This window comes from Bacillus rossius, chromosome 7, assembly GCF_032445375.1.
Source record: "Bacillus rossius redtenbacheri isolate Brsri chromosome 7, Brsri_v3, whole genome shotgun sequence".
Classification (NCBI taxonomy): Eukaryota; Metazoa; Arthropoda; class Insecta; order Phasmatodea; family Bacillidae; genus Bacillus; species Bacillus rossius.
The window spans coordinates 37,333,317-37,357,899 of NC_086335.1; the positions used below are offsets into that span (position 1 = coordinate 37,333,317).

General features: G+C 34.2%; 1 protein-coding gene across 7 annotated transcripts in view; it reads right to left on the reverse strand.

Moving 5' to 3' along the window:
* LOC134533831 (calcium-binding mitochondrial carrier protein Aralar1) overlaps positions 1-24,583 on the reverse strand; it is a 122,161-nt gene that overhangs the window by 47,108 nt on the left and 50,470 nt on the right. For 4 of the 7 annotated variants that reach the window (XM_063371514.1, XM_063371521.1, XM_063371518.1 and 1 more), the window contains 8 exons: positions 22,502-22,595; positions 13,031-13,075; positions 9,365-9,455; positions 8,627-8,702; positions 3,749-3,957; positions 3,066-3,146; positions 2,822-2,962; positions 1,892-2,086 (listed from right to left, as the gene is read on the reverse strand). In XM_063371514.1, the coding sequence (XP_063227584.1) occupies positions 1,892-2,086; positions 2,822-2,962; positions 3,066-3,146; positions 3,749-3,957; positions 8,627-8,702; positions 9,365-9,455; positions 13,031-13,075; positions 22,502-22,595 (932 nt within the window). The remainder of the gene's footprint in view (positions 1-1,891; positions 2,087-2,821; positions 2,963-3,065; positions 3,147-3,748; positions 3,958-8,626; positions 8,703-9,364; positions 9,456-13,030; positions 13,076-22,501; positions 22,596-24,583) is intronic. The other 3 variants (XM_063371516.1, XM_063371520.1, XM_063371519.1) reach the window with 1 other exon arrangement.

Genomic DNA, 24,583 nt, shown 5'->3' on the forward strand with positions numbered 1-24,583 from the left:
GAATACAGAATGTTTCATTTGCCTTTTTTGTTTAATATTCTCAATAAATGTACATGGGAGTTTTAAGTACACATTAAGTATTTTACCATCAATTATTGAAGCAATTGATCAACAAATGTACTTGATACATAGTTATAAAATGTGTTTTAATTTTTAATGACAATGATGAAATCCACTATTTTTAATAATGAAATTGGCTTTATTACAACACCATAAAATCTTGAACTTTAATTATAAATTCTGTTTCATTAATCATTATCTGGTTCAGTTAGGAATTGGTCCAGTTAAATGGAAATCTATCAAAATTATTATTATTTTATCTTTTCAAACATAGGTAGTGAGTGAAAACTCCAACTCCTTAATTAATAAACAGTTCTTTATAGAATAATTTTTTAACTAGTGTCATTAAAACATGATAGGACTACAAATGTTATTAAAATTAAATTCCACAATTCTATTATTGTTATAGAAAGGTTCCACTCTATTTTAAATTGATTCTCAAATTTTTGTCTTAATCTAAAAATATGGCATATTTATGTAATATTTGTAACTTACATTACATTAGTAAAATAACATATAGAGGTTTTTTTACTCTAGTATATACATCAGAAGGAGTATGATAAACATTATTTTGAACAGTATGGAACGTGATGGAATCAGAATCTAAGAATCAAATTTCAAATGTCAGAATTTAAATCAAATTTTAGGAACGATTGAACACTTACTTAAACTGCATAAAAACAAAACATTGCAGTAATGTGCAAACAAGCTTCCAGAGAAACAATATTTGTACTTTCTAGGCAATGACAAATCAGATTACCCTTCGAATTTTTCATGACTTAGTATTTTTGTGGTCAATTGACACTTCCTGGAAGTCAAAAAGTATAAAAGAAAATAGGAGTATCCAAAGAAAACACCTGCATCACTAAAGGGTAACCACATTACCAAAATAAGAATCCCCAACCAAACACACTGCAGCCAGCCAGGTTCTAGAAGTGGTTGGGGGAATTGGCATGGAAACTTGTGTCCAATACTAGAATTGGTGGTAATATAGTTAGCAGGTTCAGAGAATCAAGACTAACTGGTTATGACGTGAATGCTTATTGATAGACACAAGATTTTATGGTTTTAATATCCAGCCGACTTTGTTTTTCTAACAGGAGATTTTGGTGTTACTGTTTTTTTTATTTTTTATAAAATCTGATTATTAAAAAACATAGCATATTTCTGGAAAAAAAATAGGATACTTAAATGATCCACAATACTAATTTCTCCCAAACAGTGTCATTTTGACTGATACAGTATTCACGTTTTGCATATAAAAATTTGTAATAAACATGTCAAACTTTAGGGAACATATAATATTAATCTTTCAAGTATTTCTGCGTTTCAAAAATTTTCTAAGGTTGTAATGTAAAAATGAGTAACAAATAACAGTTGCAAGATTAAAAACAGTAAATTTTTTTCAATCTTATCTATCAAATTGTGGTACAAAGTTTTGATTAAAAAGGCTGATTAGTTTCATTATTTTAATTGCATTTATGTGTTCTGTGGTGAATCAACTTGAATTTCCATGTTATGGTGAATTGATATGCTTTCGGTGTTATTTCAGTTTTATCGCAATTCACCATATAATCTTGTTTCTACTTATGGAGCTTTGACAGAATGAATGGGTAGGGGAAACAGGATAACTCCGGGAAAACCCACCAGCTTACGGCAATGTCTGCAACGTTTCCCACCAGCGAAAAATACAGGCGAAAACTTGCTGGAGACTGAAACGAATCACCGTGGTGGGAGGCACACGATCTGACAACTCAACCGTCGTAGCCTCGCGGCCAACAGCGAGTCCCAGTTAAACTGCCGCTTCGTCTCCGCCGCCGCGCTCGCTCACCTGTAGCCTCGTTTTGATTACGTCGGCAGGGGTGACCAAAGAAGCTGCTGGCATGCCGGCTACGGCTCCCGCGGCCAGCAGCGACAAGGGATGGTTGTACCCATTTTCATCTGCGAACTTAGTCTTCAGGTGGGCATAGGCTGGGAAGTAGATTGCGCTGAAGGGGATGTCTCTCAAGAAGCAGGCTTTCGCACCCTGAAATCACCACCATCACCAAGCTCACTGTCAAGCTCACCAACATTGGAAAACATATTAAGTTTTATAGTTGCAGAACAAACAAAAAACACTGTATGTATGCTTTAAAAGACAGACAACCTGAAGTACATTTGAGACAAAGTCGACTTTAACTCATAGGTTGGATGGAAATTATGTTAGCTTTTGACTCATCACAGATATCCATTTTAAGCTAAGTTTTGCAGTTTTTTTTTTTCTTTATACTCTCAAAAATGTTATTTATTTAAAAAATATTCATATGTTAACTTAATGTGCTCACCAATGGCAAAAATAAAGCAAAACTACCTTGTTAAAAAGAATTATAGTTTGGTTTTAAAAAGGATAAAAAAAAATTTACAGTTTTTCCCTAAAATTACTACTTTTCATATACTTATCACGCTCGGCCATTTTATTAAAGAATTCTAAGTTAAATTTTGTGTCCAAGTTTCATATTATAAGTTTATTTGACACATGATTAACATGAGAACACACAAATTTGCTCATTACCAAAGTCTGATGTTTACACATCACTGGTGAGTACTGCAAGACTCACATTTTTTTTTATGCATTTCTGATGGACCTAAACATTCAGCACTACTGCTAAAAATTCACCACTTAAAAATTTTTAAATAATTAAAATTAAAATTAAATGCACCAATGAAACTACCCTATAAGCAGAGGACTCGCACAATACACATAATAACCAAGGTTCCTTACCTTGTACATTCCAAAGAGACCCAGTTCTTTGACCACTTGCAGCGCACTGACTTTAGCAGCACCTGCAATTTCACCTGCTACTTGAAGACGAATTTTTACAATTTCCAAGGGATTTGTAAATATCACCTGCGATCCACCTGCCTGGAACCCAAAATAAAAATTGTTAAGTATAAAAAAATTGCAATGAAAATAATATGTTTTATCTATTAACATTTACACTGCATTAGAAAGCATGCTCACTTACACAACCTCCGGCAATGAATTCCCCGTAAAGCTGAATATTCCCATTCTTGTCCATGAACTTATCTCTGACCAGATCATTTACCTGCAAACCAAAAACCATACAATTAAATGGACACAAGGTCAAAAACATTAGTAAAATTGTAACTACTGCATCATACAACTTTAACTACAATTCAATATATATAATATTGAAAATAACTGTTTTAAATAATGCATAAAATAAAACAATGACATCAATAAAAACAGACCCCCATGGTCCACTCAGCCTTCTGAAGGATTGCTACAGAACGTCTGGGTCAAAATTCTTAAAACTTTTCCTGGTTCCCACACAAAAAAAGAGTCCTATCATTTTGTAGTCAAATTCTATTAAAAATAGATTTGCATACAAAAATTGAATTGTTTAGATGTCTTAAGCTAATGATTGCAATGTTTGTTCCGCGTTTTTCCCAACATTTCCGAAGTTTCTCCGATATTTCCAGGTTTTCCTTGACTAATTTAAAATTCTACAAATTTTTCATGTTTTCCAGGCATACTAAAAAGCTGTGCTGGTCAGCAAGAATGTATGATCTCACAAAAAGAGTAGATATCTCAATAAATGCTAATCCCACCTCACATTGTCAATTACTTCTCAAAAAATATTTTTAGAACAAAGTAAATTCTGACAGAACCTCCCAAACTGCGTACCGTGAGCTTTATGGCCTTCTCCGGCGCAACCCCCATCAGCTGCGGGACGAGCCCCCGGTACAAACCGAAGAAGCCCTCGTGGCGAATCACTTTCTTGCAGCAGTCGAAGCTGTTCCGGTACATCAGCTCATCCATGTAGGAGCCGGTCCGCTGGTTCTGCATGCGCGTCTTGACCAGGTCGATGGGGTACACGGCTGTCGCTCCCACCGCTGGGCAACAACACGTACCACACTTTACCTTGTCGGGCACTGAAGCACCACAGTTGGCCATCATTCACATTCCTGCAGTACGTGTGGTTCCAAACACCACCGATAGTGTTCTCTTTGTACAGAATACAGGCAGAGAAAATGTTTTAACCATGCAGCTAGTTGATTACTATGTTGAATAAGATGAGTTATGAAAGAGTAAAGGTACATATTGTCAAGAGTGGGTTTTACACGTCCGAACGAGTGAAAACAAATGAATTCAAGTTTGTAAATGAGATTCATAAATAAACTCAGTAAGATACAGCCAAGGTGCATGAACACACAGAAGAACCACCTTAACACAGACACCAAGTGTCCCGTGAGTATACCACCTGAACAGCCTGGCACATGATGCGTTATCCAACAACAAACACTTCCCCTATGTCTGGTACATATGTTTTAAATCTTTTTTTACATAATGGCAGAACTAATCTATAGTCCAGACATACATTTACAGGACTTTTGTTTTATCGTTCACACGTAAAGAACCCAACCACTCAAAGTAAGCATGTACACAAATTTACGTTATCTGCTGCATTGGTGATTAAGAAACTTAAGTATTAAAATTGAAAGAATAAGAGAATGAATCCAAATCTTTGTTATTTTGATTCTCATATAACATACTAATACCAATTAAAATATTAAAATAAAAATGCTGGGGCTTTATGAATGATCCTATCAGTCCTAGCTTTGCAGATTTGGTGTGCTTCAGGGAGCTCAGATATAAGTTGCAGAGTCTAAGTCATCCTGAAAGCATATTTGTTGCATTTTGTAAACTGTCCCGAAAAAATTCCCCAACATATTCTCAGCCGAGTTGAAAATATGTACATAACTTCAGTGACAAAATGAACCATGGCTTGGTTGCCTGACAAGCGATGCCACAGTGGTGGGTAACTCACAGCTCAGAAGAACAAAGTGAAATGAATTCTCAGTGTGTCACAAACCATTTACTGAATTACTCTACAAATTTTATGTTGAATATTGATTGGCTAGTGTTGGTCTGTAAAATAGATGAGGATGAAGCATTAAAGGAATGACCAGGTGAGGGGAAATAGAGTACCCCGAGAAAACACACTGGCTCTCTAGTCAGCCACATTCCCTCACTTGCGAAAAACTTGGGTGTCACCCAGCCCTAAATATAACATGAATTGGTTTGATTAAAAAATTCAAACAACTTAATAAGAGTGTATCATTTAACAACAACAAAAAAAAAGCACAGCTGAACATAGAATTATTTTATACAGTCATATAAGGAAAAAAAAGCGGTTGGCCTCAAAATTAAAGATAATGAGCTACACACTTGTATAAATCTTTGTTTTGACATTTGATATGTTATCTCAAAAGTCTCATAGAATCTTTGTAAGCAAGTCAAGATATTCAAGCTCATACATCACAAAAAATGTTTTTTTTTTTTTTTTTTTAATATATTGTTTCCTATGGTCTAAATGACTTTTTAAATTATTAGAAAAGTATTAGAACATAAAATTTTCTACAGATTTGATCTCAGGCAATGTTTTATACAATTAACCCTTCCTGAGATAGAGTAGGGAGTACTTAGCCATATATATGATAGTGCAACATCAACTGTAGAATCCAGTACTTAGTAAAATTTATACAGTTAATAACTCATTAAAATATTATAATTATTAATAAACCCTAATTATTTACTAATATATAAATGATATAGATAAAATTTACAAACAATCTTCATTGCCACGATACAATTTGTAACTAAGGAATAGGCTTAGTACAGAGAGTGATGCCTTGAAAACAAAACCAGTCATAACAAAAGGAACATCTGTCCCAACTTACGACAAATACTAAAGGTCATGTTAGGGGTCCCTTGTTTTAGATATAAAATACATACTAATATAGGTGTATATACAAACAAGAATTCAAACATTTAAAAGAAAGATAAATACTTAATTTCTATCCTATTTAAAATATAATACCTTAAAAATATAATTTAAATGTATTTAAGATACTTCATTTTAATATTTTATTATTTATATAAATTAACTAGGCCTAAATATAATTAAAAGATAATTTGTTTTAAATATCTATTAATAAATAATTAGTAAACTTTGTAAATAATTATAACATTTTTAGTGAATGCCTAATTAATATTATAAAATGTACTAAATACTAGATTCTACAATGGACCGTGTTATCGTACATGCAGCAAAGTGCTCCCTACTCCATCTAAAGAATAGTTAATTGTATAAAATATTGTCTAAGATAAAATCTGCAGAGAATTTTATGCTTTGCAACTTTTCTCATAACTTTACAAATCATTTGAAGCCTAGGAAACACAATATTTCCAAAAAAAAAAGTTTTTGTGGCCTTTCACCTTGAATATCTTAACTCGTGTACATGAGATTTCTATAACACTTTTAAGATAACATATAAAATGTCACAACAAAGATTTATACAATTTTGTAGTTTATTATCTTTCATTTCAAGTTTGAATCCTTATTTGATTAGTCTATTTTAAAATTTGAATAAACAACTAAAGCTCACACTTCAACTGAAACTTTAAAAAAACGTATAGTAAATAGAAATTTCAAACAAAACCTTGCCTACAGGTACCCACACTTCTGAATGCCAACAAATAATTGAATGGTACAGTAAAATGTTATTATAGAGAACCTCTTTAGAACATAACATTACAACAACAAACTGTTTGCTAAGTCTCAACCAATACTGTATCCAACACAACCTCTTATGGATGAAGATTTATTTATAACAAAAAGAAGTAGCAAATCATGTATTCTTTTAAAATAACTGCAGTTTATTTTTTTATTTAATGAATAGTTTTCAAAAATTAACAAACAGTTTTAAATATTTATTGAAACATAAGACTTTAGAATATACACATCTAAATATCCAAAAAAAAAAAAATTGTTTAAATGTAACACTGCAAAACTATGCCAAAAATACTGAAAATTGTTGATGTAGCCAAATGGGCAAGAAAAATAATTACATGTATTATTCCTTGTAAAGTAAGTTTTTATAATTTCTTAGCTAGCTTACTTCTTTAAGTACACAATATATTTCAAAGCATATAATGTGCTGTTTGACACAAAATTTTGTACATCTTCTAACAAAAAATGTTTTCCATGAGATATTCACAAGTGAAAATATAATTAAAATTATTTAGATGAATAAATTGCAATTTAAATTTTTTTCAATGTAAAATTATAATGAAAATATTTGAATACTTGACGAGACTTAATTTTCATGACAAAATCTATTTGACTCAATATCCCAGATTGACATTTATACTAACTCATCTCTTCAAAAAGAAATTACACATTTCAAAGAAATTTAATTTAATTTTACAACCATGACTAAAATATATAATAGAAAGGAGAGCAGAAATATTTACTGTGGACAGTATTACACTTATGTGTAAAGTGTTTGTGTTTTTTTTATTATTTAAATAAGTTAGGTTGTATAATATTTGATTGAAAATGGTTTTAAGTTAAATGTGGCATCAATTTGGAGGCGACACCAGAGTCGACCATAAGGGACGTCCTGATGCTGGTTGTCTAGGGCATGGATGGAGGTGTGTGCTGTGTCGACTCAGCATTATGCACTATAACCCTGGGCACAAGAGAGGTAGGTTATCGACCCGTGCCTGGAAAGTGTGATGAATGAAGGACAGAGACCAGTGTTGACGTGTTTTCATGACACCACAGCTCATAAGGTAGGTTTCCAGCAAGGAAGAGAGGATAGCAATGCCAGGCTGTGGTCCTAAATGGTGTTTGTTCTACTTTCTGTCCTTGAAGAGTGTTAGGAAAAAGTTTCAGGTTTACTGAAAGAAAGAGAAGATGGATGACCCTCTGGAGATGAAGCAGATATCAGTTAAGCACTGCAGTTTACTTTTCTCTTGGAGCAAAGACAAACAGGCATTATTAATTTCCTCTCTGCCAACTGTAATTAATTCCTCCTAGTAATGCTTCCAAATTTGAATCTCTTTGAAAGTTTCTGGTAGGTAAATTATTTATCTGAGAGAAAAAGTTGAACTCCAGTACAGGCAGTAATTAAATTTGGAGTTTTATAAGCCATCCGTAGAGAAGGAGCATTATTCCGTAATGAGTTAAGTCTTCCATAAGTGTATAGAAAAAAGAAAAAAAAAACAGCTTTGGTACTTACTAATTAAAACTCCTGCAATACAAATTTCAGTGTAGGGCCTACTCGAGATGCTAATCGCTCTAGTAAGGGGTTTGATGTTTTCGAGTAGATTCTTTTCAGAAAGTGGGGACAAGTAATTTTCTAAATCCTACAGTTCTGAAAGGTCCTAGTAACATTGTAACCATCCCATTTGAGCATGAGAGCAGTGGAAAATTTCCCTATACTGGTAATTTATCCCCATCATTCACCGTTTCAAAATTCACCTACCATTCCCCCATAAACACCATAGTTTTCATTTTATCAATCACTCTCATTTGGAAGCCTCATAAAATGAATGCACGAGACATGCACCCTTTGACAAGTCGCAGTACGGAGCCCAAACAGTCTCTAAGATTATTTCCTCGAGTGCAAACACCATTCATAGATAGCACAATAAAGCCTAATGGTGCTAAAGGGGTTACTCACCCCAGTGCATGTTCTGAAGAGCAATACTCACCACCACCGATTGAACCTAAAGCGAACCTGTAGGCGCTTTCCAGAACCTGTATTAGGACCCCCCTTTCTTCGGGACTCTGAAAAGGTAAAACATCAGTGAAGCCTTAGTTGTAAAGAGATATTGTTCATGCAATTTTGACCCCTAAATTAGGTTTTTATAATGTAATAAACGTCACACAGACATATCACAAAATATCATCTCAAATAAAGAATTTTATTTTACACAGATTGCTATGACAAAAAAAAATACATGTGTGGAAAGAAAACAGCAAATAATTATTCAATTATTTGTATAATGTAAGTCAGAATAAACATGAGAGTAAGTGAAAATGTGGAAATAAGGAGAGAAAGGAGTGAGTATAAACACTGGCACAGTAACATGCATATGAATATCAAAGTATTTGTTCTTATCCCATTTAAATGTATACGACAGGTAAATTTAACTATAAACTCCATATTCATGTCAGATAGTAAATTAATTAATCATGGTTTCATGTCTTATTTGCATGTGGTCAGAACGACAGATGAGGAGAGATATGATGAGATGGAGCGGTGATTGAATTCACAGGTGGGGGAAAAATTGAGCAAACCGCACATCCTCCAAGTTTTCCACTAATGAAAAATTCTAGCTTGATTCCACCGGGTATCAAACCCAGTTCACTTTGCCATAAAGTGAGCAATCTGACCACTCAACCTTGATCTCCTATACAATGAAGTATTTTACAGTAAGTCAACTTACAGAAACTGCTTTGATTTCCGTTAGTCGTTTCGTGATTTGTTTGAAGTATTGTTCCGGTGCTATCGACTGAAGATCATTGTATACTATTCGCCTGGAAAGAATAAAGTAACTATTATTTGCTTTAGAGCCATTACATAAAACCTTCAAATTAACAAGTACAATTTAATGTTAAATTTCATGGAAAAAATAAAAGTACATACAGTACATGCAAAGCACGAAAAAAGCATGTTGAATAAAAACCAAATTCACAAATTTATAAATATAAACTCAGTTCCTTTTAATCATATAGGCATTAAGAAAAAATAAAATAACAACTGACCACAGGCATCCTGACTTGCAATTATAAAAAATAACTGTGTGTGCACCTATGTACTTAAAAAATTAAATATTAGGCTCCTAATTATTATTAGCTATTTTTTTCAATTGTAAGATATTACACTAATGCACTGATGACTATTTTATCTGGAATATTAAATATATAATGTGGATTCTTTTTAATCCAAAAACATAATATAGAACTAAAGACAAAAAATAAATGCATTCATATGTGCAAAAACAGTATGCATGAACTGTGTGTAGTAAAGTCATGGTGCACTTTCGACCGGTTACAGGAAAACAACGAAAAAAATAGATAGAAATATGAAATCTTCACTCTTGAGAGTTTACCTGTTATCTGGGGAAGATTTCACATTTCTATCTATTTTGTTTTGTTTCTTTCCTGTGACCAGTCAAAAGTGCACCTTGACTTTTACAGACAGCTCCAACTGATATACTAACAGTAACCTTCACTGACGAAGTATTTTAAAGGCCATACAGGGTGACAGTGTCAATGTATTATGAAAAAAAGTTACTCAGTAGACAAACAACCCAAGAAAATCAACTGTAACTGTAACTTTCATAAGTTCAAAAAACGAAAAAATGCTACAATCGAGATAATGTAGTTTGCCAGTCATGTAAGCAAATGCTGAGTTACTGATTTTATGTGGTCCAGATGCTTCAAAATTCCCTAAAAACACAAAGGATACATTCCAATCTATTCCACGATTAAGTCTAGTTGGCACATGCATGTAACTAAGTGAAGTCAACAGTAAACACAAAATTCAGAAACAAATCTCATTATTTACTATTGTCTCCATAATTCCAATTTGTTATGGTTTCAGCAGGCTTCCTTAGAAACGATTGACCGCTGAAAATATGTTTCTACAACTTTGTCCTCAGAAATGACCACACTAAGAGCACTTCACTTAGAGAGATGTCACAAGTATAGCCCAAAAAAGCTTATTTCATTGCTACAGCTGTACTGTCAAAATCACATCTGTAAGCTAACTTGTAATCATAGATCAGCTAAAGGTACCAGTATCGCAGTCCTGTTGCGTATCACATTAAAAAAAAACACATGAACGTGAGCATACCCTGAGAAAGGTTGTAGGTATACCATAAACAAAAAAAAAGCTGGAATTGTTATAATATGACAGTATTTTGAGTAAAAAAAACCTGTGTTTTTCATGCCACCTGTTGCAATTTTAAAATAAAGACTTCATAAATGGACTTGCCCCACCTACCTAGTTAACGAGCTATACCTGAAAAGCACCACTTAAAAAGCATGATAAACCTTCTAAATTTATGAATGTATAGAAATACATTAAATTAATCTGAGTTTGTTTTGTTTGTAATAGCATTGTAGTATACTGCAAGCAAATTAATTTTTTTAACACACTGCATTGGTCTATAGCTATTTGAAGATATGTTTAATAGTGATTTTAACATATGCCATTAGTTCTCTCTTCATTTATTACCATTTGAACATTTGAAACAAAATGTATTATTTATTTTAAACAAAAAAAAAATTCATCAATGATACGATTCTTTTAAAATGGTCGGGATTTTTGTGTTTACAATGTGTTATTATTAATGTCTGTTGAGAAAAGAGAGCACTTGCACAAAATGTACTCCATAACCCTTTTGTCCACATTCAGCCTGTACCAAACTCGCAATCACATAAATAATATCTAATAAGTGAAAGTAAAATACTTTCAGCCTTATCCCACTTGAGGCCATATTAATCTTGGATGTTTAATGTAGCAAGCTGATCAACCCAAGACAAACCTACCATTATTAGTTTCTAGGCACCTAAGTTGACAAACATGTTGAATTTTAAAAACCTGACTTTTAGGCATGTCTTGCGGCGGCCAAATTCAAGGATAGTGTTATCAACCGAAAGCCTGGATTTAAGTCTGATTAAAGTCTGAGCAGGTAGGTGGCAGTGATTGGTGGAGGGTCTAGCCAGTCAGGAGACGTCTTGTTCGCAGAGGTCACAAATAAGATCATTTGAACGGAGAGGGGGGGGGAAGGGGCGGGGGAAGAGTTTCAGATAATTATAGTTCATTGTGTTTTGTGGAATAAAAAGTTCCAGAACACAGAATAACTAATGATGACTCCACCCCCAGACCTACCATATCTGGCCAGCCTCGAGAATCAGCCAGAGGTTTGAGGATGGAGCAGAAGCAGAATAAACAAACGGTAAGAAAAGAAGAGTACTCCAAGAAAAACCTCCACACTACCCACACAACAATCCCCATTCAGACACATCTCAGCCAACCAGGCACAGCCTGTTGGTTCAATCATAAACTTTAGACTGAGAAGCCACCGAGTAACCACTCAGCTGATCAAAGGTTCCAATAAAAACATTTCACAAGTAATAATAAGAGTAGCTTAAGAATGATCAGATAAAAATATATGTATGAGTTATAAAAAAAAAGACAGTTTGAAACTAGAATCTCCATTTTCCATTTCAATGTTTTGCAGTCAGGTCTATCTGGATTTGCCTGCCTCACATTTTCCACATAAAACTGTAAACACGAGAACTGCAATAAAGCTAGAATTTTACACAGAGAATTTGAAGCAAGGTCAAAGGAGAATTTTGATCACTAAAATTGGAGACCTTTATTTTAGATTTCAGTCTACATTATTGTTCTTTAAACCACAGTTTATCTCTTTTTTTTTAAATAAAGATTGATTATAATCACAAAAAAAGGCATAAAAAGTATTATATATGAACCTCACTCAATCACATAACTTTAAAACGAATTAAAAGATTAAAAATCAAAATACCAAATCTCGAATAATTTGATTTTGTAAAGAAAGTAATTATATAAACCAAAGTAATCCCTAGAATAGTTTAGTTTCGTAAAATATTAATTACATTTATACACTCTGTAACATTGCTAAATGCACAAAAATTAACTCAATTAAAATCAAATGTTATTTTTTGAAAATTTAATTATACATTACAGCAGATAGAATCTTCTTCACCAACAGAAGGTCATTGAAAAGCACTATTATACATTAAAACACTAAAAAAAAATCAGCAGTGATGCAAAAAGCAGTGATCTGAAGCTGTGCAATAACCAAGCATAAGACAACATATTTCACTCTATAAATGTGCACAACCCTACAATGATAAAAGTTATTTTCCACTTAGAGAAAAGCCCTAACTAGACACGAAAATTCATCCTCAATTAATTTATTCAATGCAGAATTCCCTTACTCCTAATTCTAAAGCCTACACATTGGGATTCACATCAGACAAATGAGAAATGCACTTGAGACAAGCAAAGAGAAGAAGGAAGGTAAACTGTGCAGCAAATGTAAATAATTTATAATCACCCCGACCATGTCCGATGATCCGTAGCAGGTCTGTGGTCCAAGTAACTACAATCCAGGTAGCATAGAAAACAAAAGTAAAAAAAAAGGTAATATTAGATAAGTTACAATATTAAACTTAAAAAAGTGAAGTATTTTATTAGTTACCCAGCAAATATACATATAAATTAAATGGGAAGCTTAAATACTGAACAATGAAGAGAAGGGATGGAATAAGCTTTAAACAGCAATTAGAATAGTAGTTAGACTAAATTATCTGGTGCTACATTTTTTTTAAAAAAAGAAATGAAAACATGTATGTACTGCATGCAAAAAAATGCCTAACTATTTGCCATTCGAAAAGTTTACATGCCATCAATTTCACTACACAACAGTACACTCTACACTGTGATATAGACAAATTCTACTACGCTAACAGCAGTGATCCAAATCATCAACACTGAAAGTTAATCACTGTTTTAACTCGTGCAAATATATCAGGCTTAACCTTCTGAAAACAATCAGAAGTGGTTTTATGCCATTTGGTTTATTTAGCAGGCCAGATCCGATTCTCCCCAGCAGAGAAGTTGGCCTAATTGTCATGGCAGGGCCACCCAGATCACAGAGAGGAAGTACCTATGTAGGGATACCTGCCGGATTAAAGACTTTTCACTACCAGTAGAAACAAAAAGAAGGTTATGAGTCATTCGGCAGGGTTACAATTAAGACCACCTAAACTTGGCCAGCACTTGTGACTGCCAATCTTAGAGAAGTGAGAAGATGAAGGGCTGTTATTAGGTACAAATGTCTCTATAACACAAAGGTTATTAGCGATGGATGAAGGGTGCCATGGAGCAGACTGAGCAACAATGGAAAGCTTTTGTGGGGAAAATAGGAGTATCACAAGGGCTTATGATCCACTGGCTCACTGCAACATCTGCAAGGTTTCCCAACAGGAAAATAAATGGCCAGGACGAGGAAGAAGAGATATTGAGGGAAAGTCTGAGGTCTAATACTGGCTGCCCAACATCTAAAAAAAACTATTTTCACAATAATTGTGGCCTGATAAAAATTATGATCTTGCTCATGAAGAGGCTTTGAAAGAAAAAAGAAAAATTTTTGTCCAATTAATTAATTCTGGTATTTGGTGGAAATGTTGTAAGGTATTGCAGAGGTAAGCCGAGGATATTTAAGTATCCAGAGATGTGAAGCCTGCTGCTTAGTGGTACAAATCACCACACTAGAGATGTTGACTTATGCCTACGGAGCTAGAGCAGTGTCAGAATCCACCCAACAGCATGACTTCTGGCAAAAAAACACAACATTGGTAATCTACCAACAATTACAAGTTCCTTTACCTATAGCTACAGCTTCAAGTCAGAAAAAAAAATTAGGCTTAGAGCTATTGCAGCAAACTGATTTCACATCAGATTCAAAAACCAGTTAACATGGCAGGAGGTTTCACACAAACTAAACTGGGACATCAACTAGAGTGGCTGGAGAACCTTCACCATCACTACAAGATTACCCACCCTTGGCTTCTGCATGCATACTTTGAGGCACAGGCTGAGCTCAACCCCAGTTGGACCCTTCCCTAGCTGGATCTTCTCACTGAAGTACGTACTTCTCTGGTATACTCTGTAACTTCCTAGCAGAGTCCTTCCAGACAGCAGCAGTGGCCCAGACAGTGTGACAATGAGCAGCTGCAGTCAGACAACCGGGAATCCCCCAACTCTTTGTAATGCCTCCTCCCCCTCCAACTGTTAAAAATGTATTCATACCTGTCACCACTCAGAAACGCGGCGGCACTGAGCACATCGCACTCGAAGCCTGGTGGGTAAGCCACCAGCGAGGCATCCATGAAAATGTGCTTCATTCCGAATAAGTCTCACAGCAGAAAAAAATGTTCAAACTGAAAGATGTGACATGTAAACGGAAGAACGAATTTTGCGACCGGGTTACCGATGAGAGAAGAATGTTCTCAGTCCTGACTTGGGCCAGGGCTAGGGAATATAAAAAAAACCTGTCGAGCCCTATTGTCAGCAGAGGCTCACCAACCATCGAAGAAGATTACAAGCCACGCCAAAGCTCCAGCCAGTTGCTGATCCACGCCGTTACGCTGCTCCAGGTACCACTTACGAAGATTGGATATGGTATGACATCATCACTTGTTGATAGTTTGGAGATGGAATTATTTCGTGAACCCCAGGTGCGGGTGGTAGAAGTATTTACAAGTGTGGCTGTTTTAAGAATTAAGTCTTTGGAAAAAGCCAATATTTAAGTGTCGCATGCATGGAATAGTGACGAGAGACGTAAGGACCGGGCATTACTGTGTGGCGTGGATGGAAGAGTGGCTGTTGAGCGGGATACTAAACCCAGAAGGCCAATACAATGCTCCCACTCCATTGAAGAATTGGAACATGAAACCTGCAAGTAAGCCAGCTCTGCTTGATAGCAGTTCACGAATGCTATCGAGGCTGCCTCACCTGTGGCGCAGTTGCGGCCACATCCCTTACCAAGTAAGCAGTCAATTATACAAGATTTCCTGGCATAAGACACATGCTCGCAAATATTTATCCTATTATTCAGTTTTCATTTAATATATAATTTCAAATTAATTTATTCCTATTACTGTAGTGTATCAAACTACTGCCCTCCTCAACTTTTCAATGTGTCTGTATCACAATGTTTTTAAGTAGGTAATGCAGTAGTATCAGCTGATAATATGGACCAAGGTCATAGAGACTGCTTGTATTTTATCAGTCTTGATATTTTATACTAAATTTTGACACTTGGTTGTTTTATTCAGAAAAGCCGTTTAACTAAGTTTTTACTGTTCTCACTTTGTTTGCTGGGTTATTATTTTTCAAGTGCAATTTTTTTAATATTTTATTAATTTTTATTTTGGTGTCCAAACCTATTTTTTACATTGGTATTTATTTGCAAGTTTTTATTACATTTCATGAACACTGTGAGTTGTGCTGTTATAAGGAAGGATGATGGACAGGTGCACCACAAAATGGAACCAATATTTTAGACTTTTTTTTTGTGTGCAGAGGGTTATGATGGGAAGATTGGCAGATATCCTTTCCCAGGGGAGATATGGTAAAAACATCACGTTATTGCATCAGCCAATCAGAAAAGACAAATTTTTCATGTTTTATTTTTTGCAGTAAATGCCTCATTGTGAGGGTTAGGAAATTTTTATACTGTTGTGTTTCTGTACCATGTAGTGCTGTGATTGGTTGCTAAGGTCAAGTGATCACTTGTTCCCTGCTGGATGGTGGACGGTCACATAGCCTCTTGGTCTTTAGTCGTTGTTTTTGTGCTCTACCAAAAGGTCATGCCACTCAGTGGCTCAGAAATAACATTTTAATGTGAATCGAGATGGATCATTTCAATTCTGGGTGCCGGGGCCGTGCAACGAGTAAGTTTTAATGTTGTTTTCTTTCGAAATTTCATTAATTTGAACTATAAATTAGGCCCCAGACTTGCGACGCAGGCCCGGGTGTTCCGAAAATACACCAGGACATAGTTTCCAGCGTTTCTCCTCACCTAGACGACAGAGTCCCTAGGGACATTATTTCATGAAGGCAAAGGGCTGTAATTAGTGATTGGCAAAAGTGAATTATTATTTTCGGTAGAATCTAACTTATAAAGGACATGTAAGTTTTCCAACGTAAGAAGAATAAATTAAATTAGGTACCTTAATATATTTCAACTCTTTTAATTGAGAATCATCATTAATAGGTTTGAGTCATTAAACCATCATATACAGAACTTTACACCGGTCTACCTGCAACTTCTGATGACTTTTCTTTCTTTCATGTGTTTATGTATGTACAATTACGGCCGTAGCTAGCCGGTGAAGTCTGGATTGGCACAATACTTGTTATCATTCAATTAACATGCATCTATAAAATTTTAAATATTTTTTTAGTATACATAAATCTGTATCAAGCATTTATTCCATATATCATTAATTCTGTAGTTTTTTCTTCTATAATTTCAATCAATTGTTTCATTACATAATTTATTCCCTCTTCTAGCAATTCACTTATCTCTTGCCTTCCAGTCATTCTATGATTTAGATTGCTTTAAATACATGGTAATACCAAATTTGCTCAATTCTAAGATGTATAATTTATGTCATTTTTTTAAGCTCAAAAAATGAGATTCATCTTGAAATTGAGGTAGTCTCATATTCGCCAAATATATTTTGTTTAAAGAAACGTTTATTGAATTTAGAGATTTGAAAATGAGGTACAGCTTACAACACAGATGGCTATCATTAAAAATAGGTATAAATAAAGTATCCCTGTAATACAGGATATGACACAAGGGTGAAGAATTAATAGGAAGTGCTGATAATCACAGGCTCACCATGTAAGCAAAGCTGGTGTTTATTTCAGAAAGACACCAAGCAAAAGAAACCCCTCGCCTTACTAAAAGTAGAAGCCACAAACCAGGCCAATCAGAAGATCCTGAGCAGAAAACCAGTACTCTCAAGTTAGTAAACTAGTTATAAAATCTAGTACAGTATTACTATTCACATTTTACGAACAAACATGTTACTTAAATTACATCTTGCGTATGTTAACATTTTCTTTTAGGACAACTTGGATCAAAAGTGATGATATAATGCAGTTGATTGTGTCTTATATTTTGTGTAAATATGATAGTTTACATAGAGTGATACAAGAAGGGAGAAACATACTAAAGTACATAGTATAATAAGTATGGCTACCAACCATTCAGAATTGTTTGTTCTACAATATGAACATCATTAATAGCAAATCCATGTTCATGCAAAGAGCAATATTATTATTACTAAAGTTATTTTAGTTGAGTGTTTCTAGAAAAAGTAAATCTCCCATGCAGTGCAAATGTGTTCATCCAGCAAGCAGGCATCACATTCATTTAAATGATACACAACTGGCACTTTCCTGCATTTGTAATCACATACTGAAAACAAAAAATACTTCAAAAACGTACATTTTTAATACTTTTAACATTCAGCATTAAAAATCATGTGCAATAATTTATGGTAAACTAAAACCCAGGCATTCTAAGTAGTAGGCCTAAACATAGTTGCTACTTAATTAATCATACAAATTTTAACAAAAAAAATTTGTTTTTTTTTTTTTTTGTTTTTTAATGTTGTTGATGTTTTCTGTTCTATTTTACGTAAGTATTTTAAGTTGAATTCCAAACGAGTCACAATGATTTGACGCCTATTCATAAATCAACAAAATATTCCCAGCAAACCAAAATTTAGCTCAAAGAAATTCTAAAAATATTAAAAATAAAATTAATTTTCGATAAAAAAATTTATTGCTTAGAATCATAATTTCAACTACTAATAATAATTTGTCAAATTTTAACTCCACAAAGGATTTTTTTTGTGAAATACTAGTCAACTAAACAAATACATTTTCTTCATTTTTACAGAAAAAACTGGAGATAAGCTGGGAGAGAAACATTTTTTTTTTTTAAACTCCCCGAAAATTACTAAAATTTATATAGTCAAACGGAACTCACATGTACACTTAATGGACACTGTACCAAACTTAGTACTCAAAACTAATAAAGCAAATATAAATAGCATTAATCACACAGAGATTTGACTGTTAGCTTAAAATTATTTGACAGTGAAATTTGTTACACCAAATATGCATGCATGTTTTAAGGGGGAGGGGGGGGAAAGGAAGTTTTTCCAAAAAAAGAAAATTAGCAACACACAAAAAATATTCCATGAAAAGCATAAAAGTGTGAACCAGGCAATTTTGCAAATTACAACTTTCAGTTTCATAAATTTGCATCAAGACATGCAAAAAGTTGACAAGAAAATATATGCATGCAAGCAGAGAAAATCTCAAATCATTGATATGCAAGTCATTTTCCATTTGCAAGATGACAAAACTGGGAAAGCTTTTTTGCTAACACTGCATTATATTTTGGTTGTACCAAAGAAAAAAAAGAAAAGAATAATCAGAAATGAAAATTTCTAAAAGGCACACTTACAGGCTTCAACACCTTCGTGCTTTTAATTCCGATGTTCTAACTTTCTGTTCAACTTTCTGATAAGTCCCTTAAAGTAATGAACTTTACCACTTCCCAACACCATGCAACTCCATCACACGTACCTCGCACCAAGGTCAAATTCGCTCAAATAAATCAGTCGCATTACACATAGCAATATTGTTGGAGATGAAACACTTTCGTTCCAACTCAAATGAAATAATGTACTACTTCAGTAATTATTGCATACTATGTCACCATCGATGACCACTAAATTGGATATATGTTAAAAATTATTAAAACAACTACCTTAGCAAGATATATGTTAAAATTATCAAAAAAAACACCTTAGTTGCGGAACTGATCTAATAAATGAAATAATTATTTTTTATATTACATAAGGATGATAACTAGTGCTGTCAGTTATCCTTTTTCCCCCATTCTCAGTTCGGGGTTCCAGTTCTTAAAAATCTGTTCTCGGTTTTAGGTTAACCTCCACACAATTTCCAGTCACACAGAAGAAGCAGTATGTCCTAATACATTGCATGTTTATTTGTTTAATATAACTTATAAGCGGCCCTCTTCACCATAATTCAACCACAAACAAGTCACCTAGCACCTAGATAGCCCGGTTGCTTAGTCTCCCTAGGTGGCTAGAGCAACACAGCCACCTACATCCGATGGCACAGCAAGACCTAGTATTACATACTAAGAACTTTTTTCATTGGGTCAGTATTTAATTTAGACATGCCAACAAAAAAAATTGCTCAAGAAAAGTGTAAATATATGTTAACAAATGATTAAATAAATTTAAAGATTAAATAATAAAAACTAATATTGCATTAGGAACACACCAAATCAATTGCAAGTAATGTTTGTATTATAATGGGTGAGGTATATAACCCTCAAAGTTAACAGATGTCTGTTAAACTGCAAAAGTAGTAGCAAATACCTACAGTTGATAAACATCAGAACAATAAACATGGTAGTTTATTTTTAAGTAGTTTTAAAAGTATATAGAGCCTGTGTTACTGCACCCGGCTATTTTCAAAAGATTTACGAACCTTTACAGGATGCTGATAGCATCTATTCATTGGCTTCAAGTGAAGTTAGAAAGATGTGAGGGTGTACGTCATCGATAACATACAACTGCGCTTTGCTGAAAAGTCTATTGTATCTTCACTGGGAAAGGTTTAGCTGCTAAGCTTTCCATGCCGTACAGGTGGTACTAGGATTATATTCACAGTTCTCGGTGCTAGTTAATTTACTGAGAAGCAGCAGAACTTAAAACCGAGAACCAGGACCAACATCATTAATGAAGTCATTAGATGTCACAATGAAAGTTTGCAAAAAATATTATATTTGTTTAAGATGTCAAAAGTCATCCATAAAAACTAAAGAAAAAAATTGAATATCTAAAGCTTCTTATGGGTTTTTCATTTTGATGATTTAGCTATAATGGATTTCTTGAGTATGTACATATAATTTAAGGTCCATCAACAGTTCATTGATTTTATCTGTGCCCTTAGATTACAATGATGCTAAAGTATTTGACAACAAATTTTAACAGCTTAAAATATTTTGATTCAATTTATTTTTGTAATTCAAAAGAGAAATAGTAAATTAATACCTAAAAAATTGAAGGGAATAATTTATAACTATGACCATAAGAGCTTGACAGCCGGGCACATTGTAACTAGGCTAGCGTAACTACAGTTCATTTTCACTGCATACCTGGAAAGTTTACTTGTTTTTCTTGGAATTTTTTCTCATTTGTGTTTAAGCTTGAAATTGATAACAAAATTACAAAAACTTTTGTAAATTTGTAAACTGTGACTTATGTTGTATTTGTATCCTGCTATGAACACTCGGGTAACTAATCTGGTAGCTAGTTTTAGCTGTCCTTTATCTTTTTTTTAAATATAATTTTATATCTCCCTTGCTTAACTATGATTTTTATTCTGCTTCTTCGAAGGCACTATAATATTTTTTTCAAAAAACAACAGATTGCAAAACATGACAAGAAAAAATGCATTAATTTAGGAATGGCACAGCACAATTGTACCACTTCCCTGACACGCACCAACCAAGGGGGAGGGTAGCGCAGCCCCCAGCCTCCAACCCAATTCGTCAGCTCCCATATAAGTTGAACAAGAAAATAAAAATGGAGAGGGCTATACAATTAAGAAAAAAAAAATATCCCCTAAAGCCTCTTGTCACATTAGGCTGGTTTACCAGTCGCTGCTTGCTGCCGGCTATGACCGGCCACCTTACAGTGTAGAGTGGACTCAGCAGCGGCTAGCCGGCGAGTGATTGGCCAGGGCTACTTCAAGTAGCGCATGTACAACTCTCAGCAGCCGCCAGCACAAGGGCAGATCCAGAATGATGGTCAGGGGAGGGCTAAATTAAATTTTCTAATACAATTTTAGTACATTTACAATTGAAATATTTATTTAGAACATTTTATTTGCGGTTCAAAAACGTCATATTGGCTATAGTACTGCAGTAAAATAATACTTTAGTAAGTTTTGTAAATTATTGTAAGGAATTTGGAGAATATCTGAAAATTATTCAGATAAACAAAAAAAAGGGGGGGGGGGGGGACTATGCCGCTATGGCCACCCTTCTGGATCCACACCAGCGTGCCAGAGAAAATGAGATGGTCATGTGACCGACAGGTAGCTGCTAACAGCAACCCACCAGCCAGTCTGAACCCTCAGTAGCGCACAAGTGGCTGGTACTGCAGCACTGCTGGCTGGATATTGTTCAGTGTCATTCATAGTGAACGGTAAAGTGTTTAATTTCACAATAGTGGCCTGCAAATCAAGTTATAGTTTCTTTAAATGTACATACAAAGTGTAAGTGCTTATTTGGATACTACGTCCAATGAATACACTAAAATAGACAATAAGTCATCTGCTTTAAAGAAAATAATGGACAAATCTAATTTTGTAGTTAAATGTCTCTGGGACATTTGAAAAAATAATAAAACACATTCGAGACACATTTTAACCACTAAAAAAGACATTTTCTACATCACGCTTGGCACTATTGAATCATTATCAGCCACTGCTGCAGACTAGTGTGAACCCCTTACCACCAGTCCCTGCTTGCTGTTGCCGCTTGCAGCTGCAGCAAGTAGCGGCTGGTAAACCAGCCTAATGTGACCGAGGCTTAGCAGTAACTCCATTAACTCAAATCTCAAATAGCCTGAAGACTAAAATGATTTCCAACCATCCAGATCTTCCAATAAATAAGCAAAAACAAGACAAAGAACCAACAATATCCACATTAATTCCCCAATCTCGCCCCCTTCAAACCAGCTCGTAGCCTCCAAATAATTCTCTCTTTTAAACTTATTGCAAAAACTTTCAGCCACATGCTAAACTAAATATAAAATAAATACCCTAAAGGCAAGAAAAATAAAACTATATTTTATGAAAATTGTTTTTAAAATTATAACTCATTACTCACCCTGTTTGATGTAGCAGATCACACAGGAGGAAGAGAATATCGACTTCGAGCGGAGTGATTTGAGACATCATTTGTGCCGAGTGTAAAAATTCCTCTGCACACAAGTTCACAGAATAAAGCCAGATTTACAAATTTCCATTAAAGCTGCATATAACACTGAAAATGGAAACTTTCAATTAAATGCCAATTCTTTAAGTATCTTAGGACTTTTTCTACATTTTAAAAACCATTAAGTGAACTACGTATGAATAAAATGAAGGATATTTGAACAAAGATATGTTCACACTGTTGGTAAACAAAACAAAGTTTGCTCAAAAACACAAATGAGGCTTTGAGCAGAAAATAAAAAGGTAGTCACTTATTAGTATGCAATTTAACAACCGCAGTAACAGCTTTGTATATACCACGAAAGAAAGAAAGAAAGAACCACAATAAATAGATGACTGGCTTATGAATTGAGCCCTTAACTGCTCAAGCTTTGCTACCTTAACCTGTGGCACAAAAAGGGGTCGCGTGTAAGAACCCACCCATTAATGAGCAAATAACAACTAAACTATCCACAATTGGGTCTGGCTTTGAACCATAAGTGAGAAATGTTACAATATGCACACGTGTCAGTAACTTTAATATTTGCAAAAGTGTTTACAAAAGTATTAACACTGCAAAGAAATGACTTCCGATAAGAAAATTCATATAACTGTACCATAAAAATATTATAGTAATACATACATAGATCAAAGTTAAGTTGATATGAGCAAGAAAATGATACATTCCCCACTAGAGATCCATAGCTACATGCAGGACAAAAAGCCAACAAGTATCTTGAGCTTAGAGGTACAAGGATGAAAGCCACCATACATAAGGATTTTTAGACTAACTCACAGCAGATGCCTTTCACACACTGACTGTCAAAAAATCTGGGCGGGGATGTTGCAATCGAGTGTAGACTAAGGAAATTTATAACTTAATAAGCATCAGTTGTATAAATGCAAAAAAAAAAAAATATTTAAAAGCCATTTGCATGTGAAAAAGAGTTCTACAAGGTCATCCTAAAATTCTTGTGATGCCTGGACTCAAACCAACAGTATAAAAAAAATCAGACCAACATACAGAAAAGATTCTACTAATATTATAAATACAAAAGTTTGTATGTTTAAATGTTTGTTAATCAATCGTGCAAAAATGGCTGAATGGATTTGAATGAGATTTGGCATACAGCTGGCTCATAACATGGATTAACACATATGCCACATATTAAAATGAAATTCCATCCCTAATGGAGTGAAAAAGTGATATATTCATTTTTAAAACAGAAAAAAATCATAGGTCATAGAGATACAAACAGTGAGTGTGCATCATTTCTCTATGTCTGCCACATGATCACACACATAGTAAGGTCTTGCAACTTCATATTCTTCTCCTGGTGCGAACCAGTCCACTTAGTGAAGCTCATGGCGGCTAGCAAAATAAAGATGCTAATAACAGTTTAATTCTTAACTTCATCAATAGATAGCATTGCCTTGAATTTTAAAAACGCTATCATTTGATGCATCCGTCACGTCTCGAATTATTGTTCGTTTGATGAAATTTTGGTAAGCTGTTATGTACATGCCTACAAAGTGTTCTTAGTTAGTACAACTATTTTACAATACGTAGGCATTAATCATTTCAACAAATGTGTGTATTTCGGTAGCTTTACAGTAGTTTCAATAAATGTTTATTTCATAATGTATAACGGTAGTTCGTCTGTTTTCGTTGCATGACACAATTGAATTGAATCAAATATAAAAGAGATACAGAGAGATATAGAGTGATATAGAGTGAGATAGAGAGACAGAGATAGAGGGAGATAGAGCGAGGTATACAGAATGAAATTGAGTTAGATATATAGAGCTAACTAGAGGTATAGATTGGTATATAGAATAGAGATATAGTGGGAGATAAAGATATATATATAGATACATACATTTAGAGAGATGCTTTGGACATGTGAACCTACTTCAAACAAAACTGAATGAGGCACCGCAACGCATTCCAAGCATTAGCTAGATAATTGAATCTTTTCAATATCAGTAATCTTTT